The sequence below is a fragment of the Orbicella faveolata genome, unplaced genomic scaffold (assembly GCF_042242905.1).
Source record: "Orbicella faveolata isolate gen_17 unplaced genomic scaffold, um_ofav_v1 contig_36, whole genome shotgun sequence".
NCBI lineage: Eukaryota > Metazoa > Cnidaria > Anthozoa > Scleractinia > Merulinidae > Orbicella > Orbicella faveolata.
Genome location: NW_028301565.1, coordinates 15,523,874 through 15,544,141, shown reverse-complemented (window position 1 = coordinate 15,544,141; position 20,268 = coordinate 15,523,874). Strand labels below are relative to the sequence as shown.

General features: G+C 37.7%; 3 protein-coding genes across 6 annotated transcripts in view; all 3 read right to left on the bottom strand.

Annotated features, from left to right (window-relative positions):
* The window catches only part of LOC110055922 (uncharacterized), a 68,335-nt gene that overhangs the window by 13,485 nt on the left and 34,582 nt on the right, over window positions 1-20,268 (bottom strand). For 3 of the 4 annotated variants that reach the window (XM_089274462.1, XM_089274463.1, XM_089274464.1), the window contains one exon: window positions 20,004-20,158. Coding sequence is in view for 1 of the 4 variants with exons in the window: in XM_089274461.1 (XP_089130587.1) it covers window positions 4,871-4,984 (114 nt within the window). In the remaining 3 variants the exon portion in view is untranslated. Of the gene's footprint in view, window positions 1-4,870; window positions 4,985-20,003; window positions 20,159-20,268 lie in introns of those variants that run through there. The other variant, XM_089274461.1, reaches the window with a different exon arrangement.
* Window positions 36-1,386, bottom strand: LOC149102399 (uncharacterized). Its single transcript, XM_089275145.1, has one exon. The coding sequence runs from the start codon at window positions 1,197-1,199 to the stop codon at window positions 78-80; it is 1,122 nt and encodes a 373-aa protein (XP_089131271.1). The 5' UTR covers window positions 1,200-1,386; the 3' UTR covers window positions 36-77.
* LOC110055919 (uncharacterized) lies at window positions 8,710-16,861 on the bottom strand. Its single transcript, XM_020762348.2, has 4 exons — window positions 16,763-16,861; window positions 14,000-14,302; window positions 9,356-9,853; window positions 8,710-9,250 (listed from the first exon to the last, which is right to left on the bottom strand). The coding sequence occupies exons 2-4, from the start codon at window positions 14,272-14,274 to the stop codon at window positions 8,944-8,946; spliced, it is 1,080 nt and encodes a 359-aa protein (XP_020618007.2). The 5' UTR covers window positions 14,275-14,302; window positions 16,763-16,861; the 3' UTR covers window positions 8,710-8,943.

Below are 20,268 nucleotides of genomic sequence, written 5' to 3'. Positions count from 1 at the left end.
AATTGCGATAATTAAATGGTCCAGTTTCCTCTGCATTTTAGTTGGTGTGCATTTGTTGTTTTTTGCCAGTTGAATTGCTAACCGAGTGGCATTTTCATTTCAGCCCTTTTCTTTAGAGAGTCTGCTGTTCTTCCGTCTTGAAATTGGAAATCGTCATCTCTCAAAATAGCAGTCCACTGTCCAAACCCGTGCTTGGTTATCCCTTCCTTTAGAAAATCGTCCTCTTCTTTTGTGAATTTCAAAACACGACGAATGTTCCTCTGAGAGCGCAAGATTCTTTTAGGCAGGGCGTCCTTATTGGGGGAGGAGTTGATATTTTGCACTCTTCCAACTGAAGGCCCGGCGTCGGAAGTTGAATCTCCGAGTCTTGCGTGGATGTCCTCGTCCACCTCTGAACCCTTGGCACCTTGAAGTTTTTGTAGGCACTCGTGACCCTTCAAAGCAACTTCACGGGATCGTTGCTTTTGATAGTGAACTTTGGCAACAGCAGAGCTGTGTTTTTGGTCTTCCGACAAAATCCTCTGCTCCTCGCTAGTGAGCTCATTGAGGCTCTGCGTTTCAACAATTTGGCGATAACGCGTGGGATGGATGTACTTTCCAATTGCATCAAACACCAGTTTGCTCATGATCTCCCCCAATTTACCATGTCGGCCTCCATTTCTGTTGACGAGAACGAAATCGCACTGGGGTTTAAGCAAAGGTCTGACGTTCGAGATGTAGCCATTGAGAACTTGCATGTTTGCATCGGTCAGAATCAAAGAATCAAATCCATACTTTCCAGCAGTCTTGAACGTTTTCTGATCAATGAATCCACCCTTTTCCTTAGCTGTAGCAATCATGTCCACCGTCAAATATTGATAAGTCATGGGACGCGACCCCTTCACTTTGATGAACAGATACATGGCAACGAATTTCGTGGCAAATGTCAAGTCTGAAGGGTTAACTTGAGTTGGACTCGATTTGCAAATCTTCACGGTATTCTCGTAGCGCGGCAGATGGAATTTCACCACCTCCAACAACTCCTCCATTGTTGCCCAATGGCCTCTCGCTTCTAGTGTTTCGATGTCTAAATCTTGTGTCCACTGCAATCTCATCATCTTAGCAACCGTCTTTCGCGCTCTTTTGAGGTACAGCTCTGTTGCAGAGAACTTTCGAAAGACTGCCTCTGATGCGCCATGAAGCTTTCTGAAGTCGATCATTTCAGAAATGGCATCTATGTAGCCTAAACGTCCACCATGTCCAAGCTTGCATTCGTCTTGTAAGTAGTCGATAAACTTGAACAACAAATTTGGAGAACACAAACTAAAGTCCACCACGTCAAAAGTCAACTCTTCCTCGTCTTCACAACAAAATCTAAGAAACTTAAAGCATCTTGTCACTAAAACTTAAACTTAAACTTAAAGCATCTTGTTGAGCTGCGCGATCTTTCTTCCAACCGCCACCACTTCCAGTCAACCATCTCGTGAATACTTCGCCAATGTCACACGACAATGAAAATGAGGGAAGTAACTTTCCGGCATGTTTTGTAGTCTCACTTGTTTGATCTTGAATTGTGTTCACCATTGGAACATTTCTTGCTACCTTTAGCGAATCTGTGATTTCTTTCGAATTGGGCTTTTCATCGAAATAAAAGAACCAACTGTGCTTGGTATTAAGGTTACAATATACCTTCGGGTCGGCAATTTTCTTCAAATTTGGATTTTTGGGTCAAAGTAGTGGTCGAAGAATAATCTCTAATTTCTGAAAAAAAAAATTGAAAAAGGCTAAATATAAGCGGAGAAATGGCCGTTTTACGTTTTCACCGGAAGTAAAAGTGTACCTCTTGATTGACAGCTCTATGGTGCGTATGCAATCAACCGAGACGTATTCGCGGGAATTGCCTGTATGGATGTCACGAATTGACTACTCAGTTGATCAGCATTGTTGTTCTGACTACCCAGAATTTTTGGTATTAGGTGTAACTCTATTAAGTCATAAGTAGACATAGACCACGTTGAAGCCATGGACCAATTCGAAAAAGCGAAAACAGCGAAGAACGAATGAAAATACATCAAGGAGTGAAGAAGCGAAAGTTCGCCTCGAGGATGAAGCTATAGCTATCGTATAAGGCGGGCAAAATATTCATGGAAAGAGAAAAGAAAGGTTCCGTATAAAATTTCGGAACTTGACAGCAATAACAGGGATGTTGACAGAAACTCTTCTGATGAGTACGATATTGACGAAATCGCCGGACTCATTGAGACCATTTGAAATATTATCCATGCACAGTTGACCACACACAGTTGCTCCCCGCGCTTTCTTTTGGTTGTTTTCCTCGCTCAGCCACTCTAGCGTTCGTATCCTTTTTAGTCTTCCCCATTTTGCCAGACCACTGAGCTTCAAGAAAAACCGAGCTACAGAAAAATTACCTCTCCGTCTTCGGTTCCTTGAGCGCATTGCAAAACACAAGAGTTTTTTAGAGATTCGCGCGTAAATTTCACCAGGAGGTTAACGGTAGTAAAGTTTCCCTGCACTGATTGGCTCAGTTATCTGAGAACCCAGTTGAAGGCGTTTGTGGGTGGAGTTTGTTTGCGAAGCAGAAAATTTTTCTTAGCGCTGTTTTCTCGAATAAATTTTTTCACTTGAAGCAGACACTTTAAAGAGTTCTAACTCAAAGGGAATTTGTTCAATTGCCCTCAAATTTGAACAGTAGCTAGCTTAACATATAAACTTAAAAAGCGTGTCTGGGAATTGTTAATTTCGAAATATCTTTTCTTCGAGAGCGATTTTTGTACGATTAGTCCACATTTTTTAAATCCTATTTCGAAAATGTTCTGTAACTTTTTACTGCAATTGAATATGCCAAAACGCAGACACGTTTTTTAAGCGCTTTGGGCCCTGAAGCCGAGGAAAAAATTACATTGGCGAAAAACGAAATTCGCTTTGACTTGTAGCTTTCGAAAGGTGATTCGGTCGCTCTCATTTAGTGGTCGTGAAAAATTCGACAATTCATTTTATTTCACAATTCTTGGTATAGTTTGATAGCCAGCTCTATAAGCTTTAATTTGATATAGGGGTTTAGGTATCTAAAGCTTAAACTGCACGCGCTACATCGCTCGCACGCAAGACACCCCTGAAGGTATACTGTAACCTTAACGTGTTTTCTGCACCCTCTTTGACTTTGAAATCCACCATGGTCACACTCTTGTATTGGGCAGTGATACAAGCTGTCGGTTTCATCCTTTTCCAAGTGAAGCCGTTTTGGTTTGGGTGATGCTCCATCGATATCCGACCAATTGACCTTGCACTTCTAGCTCATTTTGCCTTTTGAAGAGCATTTGGCCAACACGATCTCCTTTAAATCTGACCCATAACCAAGGAGCCGATGACAAGCAAAGGAACTGCATATATGTTTGTATTTGCCAAGTCATGCCCTTACTTGCCCGCCCTCATTACTATTGTGCAAAATTCATGACAGTGACATGCAACCAAACTTGCCCAAGCAGGTCTGAGCGCGCCCTATTGTTTGCCTTACAAAGTACACCTCCATTTTGGAACAAAATAGGAATGCGCAGAGAAATGGTCCGAAATCTGGTCCCAAATGACCAATTTGGGAACAATGTGTTCCATTCACAGAGAGGAACTCGGAAGAAAAGGTCCTAAATTATCAATTTGGGAACAATATGTTCCATTTACAGATAGGAACTCGGAACAAAACAGTCCTATATTTCGTAATAAGTGGCCAATTTGGGAACGAACTGTTCCATTCACAGATGGGAATTCGGAACAAAAATATCAATTTGGGAACGGTATGTTCCATTGGCAGATGAGAATTCGGAACAAAACAGTCCTAATTTACCAATTTGGGAACAATGTGTTCCATCAACAGATAGAAACTCGGAACAAAACAGTCCTAAATGACCAATTTGGGAACAATGTGTTCCATTTACAGATAGGAACTCGGAACAAAACAGTCCTAAATGACCAACTTTAGAACAATGTGTTCCATCAACAGATAGAAACTCGGAACAAAACAGTCCTAAATAACTAATTTGGGAACAATTTGTTCCATCAACAGATAGAAACTCGGAACAAAACAGTCCTAAATGACCAATTTGGGAACGATGTGTTCCATCAACAGATATCAACTCGGAACAAAACAGTCCTAAATGACCAATGTGGGAATAATGTGTTTCATTTACAGAGGGGACCTCGGAACAAAACAGTCCTAGTTTATCAATTTCGGAACAATGTGTTCCATGCACAGAAAGGAACTCGGAACAAAACAGTCCTAATTTATCAGTTCGAGAACAATATGTTCCATTTACAGTTGGGAACTCGGAACGAAATGTTCCTCTTTTACACTAGTGTGAACGTTTTGTTCCTACCATGTAAAAAATCTGGTCCTCTTATAGTCAATAGGAACACAAAAACGAGGAACAGTCGATACTTGAGGAACGTTCCTTTTGGAATATAGGAACAGCCAACAAAACTTAAAATCAGCGAAAAAACGAGGCAAAGACTAAAGAAAAACTCAAAAAAGCGTAAATCGAGCGCTTAGGTGAAAAGGAAACAATCTTTAAAAACTGGTGAGGTTTGTTTCGCTCAAAGGCAGCGAAACACGCCATGATAAATTTTTGGGAAATGTAAAGGACAGAAAGACAGAAAGACAGAGACAGAGACAGAGACAGAGACAGAGACAGACAGACAGACAGAAAGAAAGAAAGAACGAAAGAAAGAAAGAAAGAAAGAAAGAAAGAAAGAAAGAAAGAAAGAGAGAAAGAAAGAAGGAAAGAAAGAGAGAGAGAGAGAAAGAGAGAAAGAAAGAGAGTAAGAAAGACAGACAGAGAGAAAGGAAGAGAGAGAGAGAACCTGATTAGGTTGTTATTACCTGTTTCACAATTGTTTCCAGAATATCCTGTTTTACAATCACAGCGGTAACTTCCAACAAGATCCACACATGTGCCGCTATTTTGACAAGGTGCAGGGGCACACTCGTTGATGTCTGAAAATTAGAAATAACGGGAAATAATTTTTCATTAAATTAGATTTAAAAAGATCCATTCTTAAAAGAAACAGTAAGCCCCCTTGGCTCTATTTTAAGTGTACATTTTAGATCATGTGGCGCCCCTGGAGAATAGATCATGATAATCTCTTTGCGTAACGCATGCTTAACTTTTTACGTGAAATTATTTCAATTAAAACAAACCACCCTCTAAGGTTGTTATCACCTGTTCCACAGTTGCTTCCCGAATATCCTGTTTTACAATCACAGCGGTAACTTCCAACAAGATCCACACATGTGCCGCCATTTTGACAAGGTGCAGGGGCACACTCGTTGATATCTAAAAATTAGCAATAGCGAGAAGTAAATTTCCACTTGGGTAGATATAACAATTTCAGCCCTAAAAGAGACAGTCTTCACACGAGCATATAATTATATTGATTTATTGCTCATTGCAAATCACGTGAAGTAACCCGAAGAATTGTTCCTGATACGTCTTAAACTTGCATTCATGTTCACCTGAAAATAATTAATTGAAAAAACCCTCTAAAGTTGTTATCACCTGTTTCACAGTTGGTCCCAGAATATCCCGTTTTACAATCACAGCGGTAACTTCCAACAAGATCCACACATGTGCCGCCATTTTGACATGGGCCAGCTGCACACTCGTTAATGTCTGGAAAGTGGAAGTAACGGCCAGTAACCTTTATTTACAAAAAAACACACTTAAACCCTATAGGAGATAAAAACCCAGTTAACTTTGTGCATTGATTGTATGCCCTTTTATCTCTGTAAGTGAAATGACTACATTTGAACGAAACAACCCAAAGGAGCAGCTATCGTCTTATGAGGTTGTTGTCACCTGTTTGACAATTGTTTCCAGAATATCCTGTTTTACAATCACAGCGGTAACTTCCAACAAGATCCACACATGTGCCGCCATTTTGACAAGGATCAGGTGAGCACTCGTTGATATCTGAAAATTAAGATCTGTTGTAATCTACATGCTTACAAATGTTCAAAAGGATAGTGGTGAATCACATTATGTCAAGTTTCAGCTCATTAGTCTTTATATTTAGAACAAATTATTTTACCGTTAAATAGACTCTGATATACGCCAGGGGAGATAAGACATTTGGAGTCACAAGAGTAAAAATTTGTAGATCATCCAATGGCAAACGTAAACAGAATGAGACATTTAATCATAGGGAAGAAAAACTGATTGTTAAGTTCATACCCGTTTGACAGTTGTTGCCAGAATATCCTGTTTTACAATCACAGCGGTAACTTCCAACAAGATCCACACATGTGCCGCCATTTTGGCAAGGGTTAGGTGAGCACTCGTTGATATCTGTGACAATCGATTCAATAGATCAGCAAGGAACCAGTTTATAGAGGTTTGAGTGAAAGTGCATGTTGCTTTTTAAATAATTTTTCCCGATTCTCAGCAAAGGCAGTATTAACCCTCGGTTACGCAGCAAAATGTAATAATAATCGCCGCAAAATGTAGTAACATTGACGCAAAATGTACCAGTATTCAACGGAAAATGCTAAAGGTAATTTTTTCTAACTTATAATGTAATAACACAAAATTTAAAGTTTCCGAATGACACGTGTGATACTTCGAAATGAGTCTCATCAGAACTCAGTTACCCACGTTAACGCGAATTGAATAACAGGTCTTCAGGTTTTGTTCTCAACTCTTAAAAGCAGGGCATTAGCTAGCAAGATGCAAGACGAGGCATTTTCCTCGTCAAGACTTTATCACCAAATTTGTAAAAAAAAGTAGTTGGTTAGAAAAGTATCCCTTGGGTTTAGCCCCACCTCCAAAAATGTCTTACTGTTCAGTGATGATCCCCCACTCTGTAGCCCCAGCCCATCCCCAGAATACACATGCCATATGCATTTTCACTGTAGACCATGATTTGGGACTTTGACTTCAAGATTTGACTTGTTTTAAATTATGCGTTAAAAAAGTTATTACTTTTTGCGCAAAAAAGTTATGACATTTTCCGTTGAATACTGTCTTACATTTTGCGTTAGTATTACATTTTGTGGTTATTGTTACTACAATTTGCGTCAGTGTTACATTTTGAAGCGCAACAAACCCTCGGACGTACAAGGAAACTCGTACGCCACCGTGGTACAAGGTGGGGGGAGGTGGATGCAACCCCTCCCCTGGGCTTCGCTCTGCTAGGGCGAAACGGAAAATTTGCATTGAGTAGATAGGGCTGTTCTCATACTCTACAAGATGAGCCCATTTTTTGCCTATGAAGTCATCGATCCGCCATCTTGGATTTCATTGTTCAAGAAATAACGAAAATTAATACAAAATCAACCCAAGACACTCATGAAAAGAAAAAAATCAAGAAATCATGCAATTTGATGAAGAAAACTGAAAAAAATAGTGAATAATGTCACGAAAAGTTCATTTTTGCCCAGACTTACACGAAATTTGCGGTTGTAATCCCCCTTGATAAGCCTAGGTGCTTTGAGGGAAAACGTGACAAATAGGTTTTAATTAAAAAAGTGCGGTTACCATGGAAATTCTAAAAATCATAGACATGCAGCTGACATATCAAAATTTCCGCGAAGTAATATATCAAACACGAAAGACCGTGTTTGACCACATTTCCAAACACCGAGAAGAGAGCTGAAAATACGACGCGCAGCGGAGTATTTTGGACGAACTTCGAGGTGTTTAGAACTGGCGTGTCATACTTGTTTCACAGTTGTTCCCAGAATATCCTGTTTTGCAATCACAGCGATAACTTCCAACAAGATCCACACAGGTGGCTCCGTTCTTGCAGGGATTGTTGCTACACTCGTTTATATCTGTAAATAAATAGTTTATTCTTAATGCATGAGAATATGGACTGCTCCCACATTACTTTGCATCTGTAAGATAAACTGAAATGTATTTGAAATTATAGCAATTGTTATAGGGCTGTCATTGGATGAGTGTAGGCCATTTTATCGTTAATTCTTAATTTGTACTGCAGCACAAATTAACGCGCAAGCGTGCGCAATTTTCACAGCCATATACTATTGTGCAATTTTGAGAGAATTTTCAGATAATTATCACTCGTAGTGTAAATTCATAATTGCACTCGCATTCATACGATTTCCCATACCAATTAAAAAAGGAGGAAAAACAAAAGACAGAAGATTCTTTCTCACTTGTTTCACAGTTATTTCCAGTATATCCGGTCTTACAATCACAGCGGTAACTTCCCTTAAGATTGACACAGGTAGCTCCGTTCTTGCATGGGCTGTTGGTACACTCATTTACATCTGCAAAAGAAACAACAACAACAACAACAACATAAGTGCAAACGTTGCCGTGTTTGGCTACAACGAAACAACACAATCCGACAGATCTTCATCGGCCTTTTACCGTTTTTCTTTAAACTATAGTGTAACCAAACAACTAGCGGTAAGGTATGCTATAACCAGTGTATTACGCAAAACACTAGAGGTGAAGTACATTTATGTATAGCCGATGACAGAATTCAGAAACATTTTCCTCGCTTATCCACAGAATTCTTTTCTTCATTTGAATGCAGGATAAACATACTAAACTAACTACAATATTATTTCTAAAATACCGTTTTGACAGTTGTTTCCATGGTATCCGGATTTACAGCTACAGAGATAACTCCCGGCTCGATCAGAACAAACTCCACCGTTTTTACACGGGCTCGAAATTTTGCACTCATCTGTAAATTATGTTTGAAAACAAACAAAAAATGAAATGATCAAAGACGATATTTTTAGCGTACTATTAATTTTAAGTTTTATCAGACCTCAGCAAAAGGGTCAAGTTATTTACTTATTTATTTAATTATTTATTTATTTAGTTTTTAATATCACGTCGATAAAATATTGTTAACTGTTGATGCAACATCAGTTTGTCTCTCAAGAAGATCATCAGCCAAGTTGCAATTGCTACAATTTTATTAAACAACATGGTAACGTTTCTCACCTACATTCATCTTGCAACATTTCAACGTCTCAATACAATAGAGTCTATCACAGCCTCCTCTGTAGATTCCAGCGATATAGTAACCCCCTCGCTTGCATTTGCTTAGTCCTTTATTGTCAAACGAAGATAAGATATTCTCGTTATAGCAGTGCTCATATCGATCTGGAAATGTATTCGGTTTACAGCATTTAGCTTCTTCGATGTTATGTAACCAAGCGCCACTGCCCCGATAGAAACCTTGGACAAAGTAACCATTTGGACAAACAGCCCATGAGTTCGTTCTGATAAGAAAACAAGGAACAAAATCACCTCTTGTAAATAGAATATTACAACCACCCTAGAAATCATGGTGTTTGAAACCCTACGATCGTTCTTCCTGTACTTACTTATCGAGAACTCCCCACCAATTGGCTGTTTTACACTTCGATGCCGTGTTCTGATTTGGCGAAGGAGCTGGGCAACATTTTGCCTCCTCCAGTAAAGAGATCTTGTCGTTTGATCCTCTATTATTATTCCTCCAAAGCCCAGTAATATAATGCTTTGACGAGTCGCACTGAACCCAGCCTTTCTTGTCAAAGGCTCCCCACCAGTTTGCAAACTTGCACCCGTCGTACATCATGCAACATTTGAACTTTTCGATGCAGTACAGTTTATCGCAACCTCCCTTGTAGAAACCTGCCATATAATATTCGCTATCACAGTTGCTCCAGCCTTTGTTGTCGAAGGATTTCCCGACATCCTGGTCATAACAGCGGAGATAACTACCGGGCAAGTTGCTGGGCTTACAGCAACGGCCTTCCTCGATGTGACGAAGAGAATTTCCAGTGTTGCGGTATAATCCTTGCAAGAAATAACCATTTGGACAAAGGGCCCAGCGGTTGTTGCTAAGGAAGAATATTTAACAATTAGATTGCTGATGAGCTCGAGATTATTATGAGCTCTACTAGTCGTTTAACTAAGGCTTTAACCAAGTCCTCTTCACAGACACTTGGAAAACTCAACGAGGCGGCCACAATTTTGTAAACATCTGCACACTGCTTGGCTACTCAGTATCCAGAACAGGACATAGCTAGTGAGTAGCGTAGCCAATCAGAGAAAGACATAAGTGAGACGGAGAACGCTAGTTGATTTACACTAAATGCTGATGATATGTGACTGAATTTGGATAAAGTGCCTACTACTCTTTTCTCTTGACCTCTTTTACTGCATATGAAGATTCAATGAATCGTTACTTTTAAGTCACTTTAAATCAACTGATCCCTCGATTGATGTTAATTACGATTTCGTACTACTGGCGTATTACGTGTTTGGTTGTTTGTTTAGTTGTTTGCTTCTTTGCTTGATCGGTTAAATGCGCGTTTATTCCCAGCAGCACCTTCAAAAATTACATTGTGAACAGCAAAAACATAGTCAACCGACCTTATTGTATTTCTCGATGGTTAGAAACACAGCATACACATGTAGCGCCATTCCTTTTGATGTGCTAACTTCCAACCATAATAGTCAAAAAGTATATCTATATATATATATATATATATATATATATATATATATATATAAATGTTTGAAAGAAAATTCGCCCTGAGTGGGATTTGAACCCACGTCCCCCCGCATACTAGTCGGGTGTGATATCCACTACACCATCAGGACAACCATGCTGGCAACACGGCAATCGAAGATGTGATTTACGTGGCATGGAACGTGGTCTCCCGGGAAATTTTCTTTCAAGGTGACAAGGTAGGGGAAGCCTATAACTCCGTTTTGGTCGTGTATCATGAACTTGATCCTTAGTTGGATTTCAAAACGGAGTTAAAGGAACGTTAGTGATAATGGAAATTTGTGTCCTCTGTGGTTGGTGATTCTCAAATCAGTTTGAAATAGTGTCGGAGATACCTTTTAGCTGCAATGCAGTTGGCCGTGAGCTGTAGTGAGCTATACTTTGCTCGCTACTGTGCCCTGATACGGACTGGAACATTCGCATCGGAAAGCAAGGTTATGTGTTTTTTTAACTGATTTTAAGAAGTGGTTTTGACGTTTCATTCCAGACAATCTCTGTGTCAACAATTATTTTGAGACTGAGAAAACTTCAATGTTTTAAATAAATTAATCTCATAAACATTTTGTTTATTGGGTTTGTTAAATTCGAGATAAAGCAATGGTTTACCAAGACTAATTCTGTCTGCAGGCATTTGATTCTCTCGAATGGTCCTTCATACATGGAACATTAAGATCCTACGGTTTTGGTGCTTCGCTAATTAACTGGGTGAAAACCCTGTATAGTCATACTGAAAGCTGTATTCTGAATAATGGATGGGCAAGTAATTTTTTTGAAATTCAAAGAGGTGTTAGGCAAGGCTGCCCGCTCTCACCTTATTTATTTATCCTATCGGCAGAAGTGCTGGCCACGGCAATTAGGAAAAATACTAATATAAAGGGAATCTCTGTAAATAATGTGGAAATTAAGTTAAGTCAGTATGCCGATGACACAACACTTATATTAGACGGGTCACGTGAATCTCTCCTTTCATCCCTTGCAATGCTTGACGATTTCAGCAAAGTCTCTGGCCTCAGACTCAATGATAAGAAAACGGAAGCTCTATGGATTGGCGCAAGTATTGGAAGTGATAAAATTCTGTTATCAGGAAAAGAGCTTAAATGGCCAAAAGACAAAGTAAAATCCCTAGGTCTATGGATTTCAACAGATCCCGAACTATCTGCCTCTTTAAACTACAATGAGAAACTTGAAAAAGTGAAAGAAATCCTGAGATGCTGGAAATACCGCCGACTCACATTGTTAGGGAAAATCACTGTTATCAAATCACTAGTGGTCTCCCAATTGGTTTATCTACTCTCGCCTCTTCGCTCAAACTACAGGGTTTTAAAAGAAATAAATGATTTACTCTACACTTTTCTATGGAATGGTAAAGGCGACAAGATAAAACGGAAGGTAATAATCAATGATTTCGGTGGTGGTGGCCTAAAAATGATTGATATTAGTTCCTTCAATAAATCTCTCAAAACCACATGGATTAAAAAATATTTAGATAACAACAATAAGGGAAAATGGAAAATCTTTTTTGATATAACCCTAAAAAAATATGGCTGTCAAAACTTTTTTTCCTACAACCTCAACGTTAGAGACACCTTATCGACAATAACAACTTCGGATGCCTTTTTAAAAGAACTATTAGGAATCTGGGCGGAAGTTAACTTTGAACCTGAAATAACATCGAAAGATCACTTTCTGGATCAACAACTTTGGCATAACTCCCTAATAAAGATAGCCAACAAAACAGTTTTTTTTTAAAAATTGGTTCACCAAGGGAATAACTCGGGTGAAACATCTTTTAGGACCGGACAACAACTTTCTCTCGTTAAATGATTTCCGCTGTAAGTATGAAATAGACCCTCGCCCTCTCAGCTTCTACGGATTAATATCGGCTGTAAAGTCTCTTCGGACTGATTCTAATTTTCAAGATTTACAGAACACCGACCACGAATATGAGCCACTTACAACAAGAATTTTGCAGGTCAAAAAAGCAACTACAATAATATATAAAAAACTGATTAGTAACAAGAGTTTAACCCCAGAGTCAAGTCAAAAGAAGTGGCTAGAGGATTGTGGCCTACCAATAAATGACAACATAAATTGGAATGCTGCCTATATTTTAGCTAAAAAATGCACAAAGAGCACTAAGCTGATAGAGTTTCAGTTTAAATTCTTACATAGACGTGTACCAACCAATAACTTTTTATTTAGAATAGGTCTACAGGGCGATGAAAAGTGCAGTTTTTGTCACACCTCCTCTGAGTCAATAATTCATCTTTTTTGGTCATGCCGTCAAACATCTCACTTTTGGAATAAACTTACTGAATGGCTGAAAAACTTAAATTTACTTCCTAGAGATTATGCTTTGACAAATATCACTGCTTTGGGTCTGAGGCCAAATATCTCTCAATTTGCGCTTCTTATAAATTACTGCTTTCTCTTAGCACGATATCGCATATGGCTCGCTAAAACAAAAAATGATCATCCAAATCTTACGCTTTTCATATGCACACTAAAATTACAATATGAGATAGAAACAAAAAGTGGAGACACGAAGAAATGGAAACCTCTTACAGGATACATGAGGATTTAATTAATATTTTAGATTATATTTTCTGTAGGGTTATCTATCTCCTACCCATTAATCTATTTCTAATCTCCTGTCAGATGCATAACTCATTTTACTTTTAATGTACCACATGCCTTTGGTTTGTTTTTTTATGTTTCTGTACTACAACCTCAAGCTGTAATGATAACTAGCTATTTTTCTTCTCAGTTTTTTTTTTCTTTGCCCCTTGTCGTCACTGTATTTCTTAATTGTGTAAGTCGTGTAACTGTATTTGTTAGTAATGTAAGTCGTTTAGTTATTGTAATTTAAATAGTGTAAATAATTAGAGCAATATAATGTAAATAGAGTTAGTGTTGTAAGTAAGCATTGGTTTCCCTTGTGTTATCGCAAATAAATAAATAAATAAATTAAAAAATAAAAAAAAAAATAAAAAAAAAAGACTAATTCTGTGTTTAGTTTAGTCTCGCTCGACTGCCGACTGAGACCGCTCGAGTATTTTTTCTGAGTCATTTTCTACAACAGAAACGGCTTTATCTTTCTTCTTCCTGCTATACTATGCTTCTGGTACCTGTTCAATGCCTGGACAAGACTTTCTCGTACCTTATCTTTTGCCCAGTCATGTAAAACATTATCTAAACTCTCAAAACTTTCCGCCATTTTAAAACACAGAGGGAAAAACTTTGTAATGATGACGTCAATCGTGCGTCTGTCCTCTAATAGATCATAGGCGAGAGCCAATCAAAATGCGAGAATAACTTGGGTTATTATATAAATATATATATATATAAAAGAAAGCCACGTACTGTTCGCTCAGCTCCTCGTGCGAAGGGCAACCTTCATTCAATACGAAATCAACATTTTTCCCGGTAACTCTTATTTTAGTCGAGGTCGATTTATAGTAATGTTACTAACCTGTCCAACACCCTCCACCAGTTTGCATCTTTGCAAGTTGATGCTTGATTTTGATTTGGCGCGGGAGCCTTACAGCACTTTCCTTCCTCCAGTAGAAAAATTGGGTCGTCATTACGTTTGTTATTTCTGTAAAAACCGGTCAAGTACTCTGTAGTAGCGCCACATTTTGACCATCCTTTTTTGTCAAATGATCTCCGCCAATTTGCTGTTCTGCATTGACTCCAAACGGTATCCGCCATCAGCAGAGTTACCAACAAGGAAAGGTTGAGTTTCATGGTAGGTCTTAAGCCGCCTCTGCTGTACCTGCATGTCGCAACGATTACAATAAAATAACTGTTCAACTTCCTTTTCAGCTTTGTATACTCTTTCTCTCTTTCGTTGTTGTTTTATATTCCGTCAGGAAATTTTTGGTTTTACTTACATTGGTGTAAAATGAACACGGGACAATTGCATTCGTTAGTGTTTACCAATACCTTTGGGCATTACGTAATGAACACGGGCAATTGCATTCGTTAGTGTTCACCAATACCTTTAGGCATCACGCAATCCTTTTGTTTTACTTGCCATCGTACATTTTTCATATATTAGTTTTTCGTTCATAAAGTTAAATTCTAATCCTCGGTGTGTGCGGTACGAATCGGAACTTCTTGGGCATTTTCGAATATCGAGGACACTTGGACTGTAAGGGCATCGTTTAAAAGTTTGGTTTATAAAATCGTGTAAAATAGAATAAATGTTTAATCTGGTAAACTAAAAAAACCTCTAAAGTTTTTCTTTTCGTAGTTATTGTTAGAGTTAGGGTCCGTTATGTTGACGTCCTTGTATACTGATTTTAGTTTTTAATAACAATAACAATAATAATAATAATAATGATAATAATAACGACAATAATCTTTAAGCAGGGTGCGTTCATCACAGTAGTGGTTTTCAGAACGGTCCTACGTTACAAAAAAATGTGTAAATAGGCGTTTAAAAAAAAACTGCAAAAATAGAAATTATAATATACAGGTTAAAATGGCAGATAACAAATATTAAAAAGTGTAAAATCAATTATACTGTTCAAGCATTTTAAAATGAAGATACACCGATGCATATACCTTCTACACTCGTAAGTGTTATAGGTACTGACTTACACCGAGGATGAACCAACTTTTCAACATAGTTGAGGAATTTCATGTTCACAAAAAAAGAAAACGCTATGTTAAATACAAAGGAATATTAAACATTTTGTGTTGGACTTCCAACTTCATTTGATCACGAAAAAGACAGATGGAGGGAAAAAATGAACTAATTTAAATGCTTGCTCCCCAATTAGAGCTCTTCCACACATGGCAAGGTGAAAATATAATCAATCCACTTACTATTCTTTCGTTTAGTTTTGTGTGATTTTGAATTAGAACTGATTTTTGGGTCACAGGGCGCTTTTAGAGTTTAAAACGTGCATGGCATTTCTTATCTGATTGGCGTGAAAAAAACAAGGTATTATCATTCTTGTAGCGCGACTCTTTGCTTAAGGTTGTGATGCAGTTTTTTTTCTCGCTGTTTTATTCCTACATGTATCTTCTCATAAGTTATATCAAAATCAGTCTACTGTCCAAGTGAACTAATGAAACGTCGTTGTTAAAGCTTGTGTCCTAGCGTGCTCTTAAAGGAGCTCAGTCGCAGAATTTTGAGTTATTTTGGCGACGTACAAAAGTACCTTTAAATCGAAGAAAACCTGAAAATAGTAGTTTAATAAGATAGAAAAACGGGTAAGAGATCATGATGAATCATAAAGGAACAGGAGAAGTTAACACGGATTGCAAACCAGGATCTTGAAAAATTTAGGCTAGACTTTTCAAGATGACTGAGCAAACCGTGACGTAACTCCATTACCAATCTTGTCTTCTGCGGAGTCATTGCTTTTGATAGAAATCCGAATTTTAATGCCATGGAAAGCATGAAAGAAAACATGAAAGAAAGCAAAAGACAATCACAACCACGAACAAATTTCACAGGACACCTTCCCGGTTCATTTTCACAGCTACAACTTTAAAGAAGACATCTTCACGTACTGTTTTCCTCTGTCATGGAGGCACACTAAATAAGTAAAGCCACCTGATATGATTGGAAATGTGTAAGACAAAAACCCTACCCAACTTTAACTAGCTTTTCTGTAGTTTAAATTCCCCACAGTGAAAAAGAAAAATATCATGATGTCCACTGCATAGTTTTCATGTTTCTTAGTTCAGTGCATGTATAAGACCAAAAACGTTATCTTAGTGTTAGTTGAAAAAAGTGGTCCATTTCAAGAAGTCTTTGGACACTTAAAATTAATACTACTTTTTGTTTATGTCACGATATGGTAAATGTCTTTAAAATGGAATTGAGCAGAAATGACGTTCCCTCCGTAACACTACAACACAAGCCCAAAGCACATAATCCACACAAGCTTTGCAGTTCCGACGTAGATCCAGTTAACACAAGTTATGCCTAAACAATTCATTCATCTCTTAACACATGAATAAAATGTCCTTTGTCGATCATCAAGTATATTTACCGAATCGGGGCTAATACTAGGCGATATAGTAAATTTATTGTCGTTCATGACCACAACAGCACCAAATTCGGAGGATTTCGTGTTGAATATTCTATACAAGAATTTTTAAATCTTTGCACGTACGTGAAAATAGCTTACTTGCTCGTTAGTGGTATCACGTAAATAAGGTATAATAATGAATTCTGATCCTTTATAGACCTTAGTGATCAGAAGAACCAACGTACCTTTGTATTCCCTTTTCACTCACTAGCAAAATATCGTTTTGGTCTTTCAACAGCTAACGCCGAAGTATTTGATGGTGCTTAGAAAAATTATGTGGTCTAACGAATGCTACTAACAGCTGAACTAATATTCTTTGTATTGAACGTTTATTAAGTTTTCACTAAATGCAATTTTTTCTCTGGAATGTCAAAACATTGCATCCCAATTACGTGCACAAAAGCCAAAAGTTATTTCTTGTTTTCAGAAGCGTTTTGATTCTTGTTAAACAATTCTTAAACATGTTTTTGATTCAATTGCTATCGAAATGACTCTTAACCTGTTGCTGTAAAGAAAAGATTAGTAAAACATGTTATAAGATTTTGAGCACCATTAATTATCACAGCACTGTGCTCATTAACGTCATTCAAGAACCTAATTATAAGAAACCCACTCGCGGTAAAGTAGTAAAATAGGGCCTCTATTAAGATCCATTTCGTATAAGTAAATTATTTCAATGGGCGAAAATAATATTATATATCTTTTAATTACAATTTCATCCGCGTAAACTTTTGTCGCGAAATAATCTTGAAGGGTAAATAAATTACACGGCTCACGCTTTACTTTAAATTTCGATTTAATCCTAGAGGTTTTAAATTGTAAGATGAATTAAGACAAATTTAAGCTACTTTATGAAACGTATCTGAATTGTATTTGTGATTTTACAATGCCATTCATCAAGTTTCTCTTAATTTCGGCAAAATGACCATTACACAAAGCGTGACAGTATTAACAACATTTTTACTTTATGTCAAAAGAACTTAGAAGTGTCACTCCACCGTCACGTTCAATTGGTTCAGAAACCTTGCGAAAATCTAAAGTAATTTTTAAGTTTACATTGCTGCACGAAATCGTGTTGGTTCAGCTGGCACTGAATGAATATTTTCAATTTATGTGTTTTACACCGTATGCCGTTTTCTTATTACCCTTCTCCATTCGTTTGAGCTTCCCAAAATAAATGGCTAAATTCTCAGTTTTGAACCCTTTAAGGGAAGTTTAATAGGTATGGCTCTGAATTCCTCAGAAAAGTAAACAGAAAATAGGAAAATAGGATTTATTTTTTTTAATGATCATTTCTTTCTTTCGCGTTCTTATTTTCACATAATTTGTCAAGATCGTATGCGAATGTATGTTGTTGATCATTAGCTGCACTAATAACCACGTCGCATGTTCGTGAAAAGATAATCTCGTAGGTTAGGCAACTTCAAGCCCTAAGTCTGAAGTGAAAATTACTTGATAAGCCGTAACCATTGCCTGAAACATTGATATCTAAAACGGCGATGAAGAGGGTTGATACTCCAGCAAATGCTCCCATGTAAATTTGTGGTTGGAAAAAAGACCACTTTACAAAAGTGATTAATTGAAGCAGGACGAAAGCAGTCAACAGAAGTCGAAACAGGATAACAAAATAAGTTAGAATGAGTAGAATATAATCAGTCGACCAGAATACGAGATGAATCAACAACCCACAAACAGAAAAAGAGCGTGTTTGAGAAACACAATCCAACACAAGCAAAACGAGAGCGACATTTAGCTTAATCATAACATTTTTACTTTATCGTTCCCTACGAATTTACCCATTTTAATGATCTACATAAGCGTGGGCGTTTTCATCGCTTGTGTGGATATGCATACTTTAGATGATAGATATCCCAATATACAAATTCAGCCAAGCCTAAAAGTGGAGATCCTGGTAACAAATAATTAATCATAAATAAATGAGGATTTGTTTTTCTTGGATCAGAAACTCAAAAAATGATCAATTGTGAGCACGTGATTGTTCAGCGAGTGGTTTCACTATTTTTTTCCAGTTACATTTTGACAAACTATAGAGAGATTAAAAATGACTTTACGTCAAACGGCAAAAATTAAACTTTTGCCGTCTGTTCTCAGCTGTCTGAACGGTAAAGTGAAAATATTTGTATTTGTGGTAAATAGTAGGAGACATTGGTCTATTTTTGTGTGATTTATTTGAGGATTACAAGAAACGAATAAAAAATCAGAGGTAATCTTGGCCGTTTAATGTCTGCAGTAAACATCATGCGTAAACTCTCTTATACCTAATGTGTACCCAAGATTGCAGAAATTACCTACGCAATACATCAGACTTTCCAAGAGACGATTGTGCAAGGAATATGTCGGGAGAAAAATCAACAACGCGTCAGGGGTTTATTTGCACCAAAATTTTGCCTTTGCGTCTACTCACTCCTTCTCCTATAGAGTAATAACCGGGCCTGAGCCCGCGATCCAATTGAAAAACCAGTACCTGGTCGCGGTCAACTTCAAAAAAAAAAGCTCTTGGCCAGAGCCCGCGATATGGTCACGTCATACTGGTCAGCGGATACCTTATTTTGACAGCTGTCAATTAATCATAACATGACCTATTAGTCAAGGTATCGGTATGGGGGTAGGTGTACGGACGTACGTACGGACAGCCACGTGACAACCAAAATTTTTGAGATCGATGGGTTACCAAATTTTCTAAGGTATCGGGCTCCGGTCGCGCGACTTCGGGGCGCAGGAGCTCTGCTATTAAATGTGGTGACTGCCGAAAACAATAAGCCAACCCATAAACAAAGAAAAGCATTTAGCCGATGAGTTTTAGAACAAAGGCAACCGTCTAATTAACCTTTCATGTAATTTGCATTTTTCCATTTTTGACAGGTTTGTGGCTTACGGGGTTTTCCGGTGTCGACATCGAAAAAAAAAATTCCAAATCAAATTCTCGAAGTACCAAAGATAAAAGAGTACCCGCGTGCAAGCCACTCGAAGGTGTCCGGAGTTTGAGAAAATTCCACTCAAATATAAACGAGGCTTGGCCTGGGTTAAATTTTGAGCATGTTGCTTTATCATACATAATACCCATTGAAAAAATTATATCACCTTGATATGATAAGAATTTAAGTTATCCGTGGGGAGACTTTAGCAGCATCTGATGTTTCACTCTTAGTTTACATTTATCATTCTTGGCTCATTTAAAAATTTATTGTGAGCGAGATGAAGACACCTTAAGAATCGCCGATGGCCAAATTAATTACCCTAAAAGATTAAGGATGCTAATTACATATTGATTACATATTAATAGTACATAGTAGGATCATTACCTAACCGAGATATCACATCATCGGTCAACACTCCGCTTTAAGAGAATAACCAGTTTGAGACAGAACATTAAATTCGCAACTCAAATAAAAGATAAACACAGGCTTAGTTTACTCGTGTATTTATTTTGCTTTGTTGTTCACTACAAGTTTACTATATCAGCAAGTGCATCTTTATCTCTTTTCTTGCATATATGCTGTTGAAGTATTACATATCCACATATTTATAAGCCTGCTAACTACCACATGTAACGAGCCAACCTACAAACAAGGAAAATTAAGTGTAGTTGAATGAGGTTGAGTTTTAGATTGAAATAGTTTTCTTTCAAAAGCAAATATAAGACTGCCGGAAAAACTAGGCATGGTACATT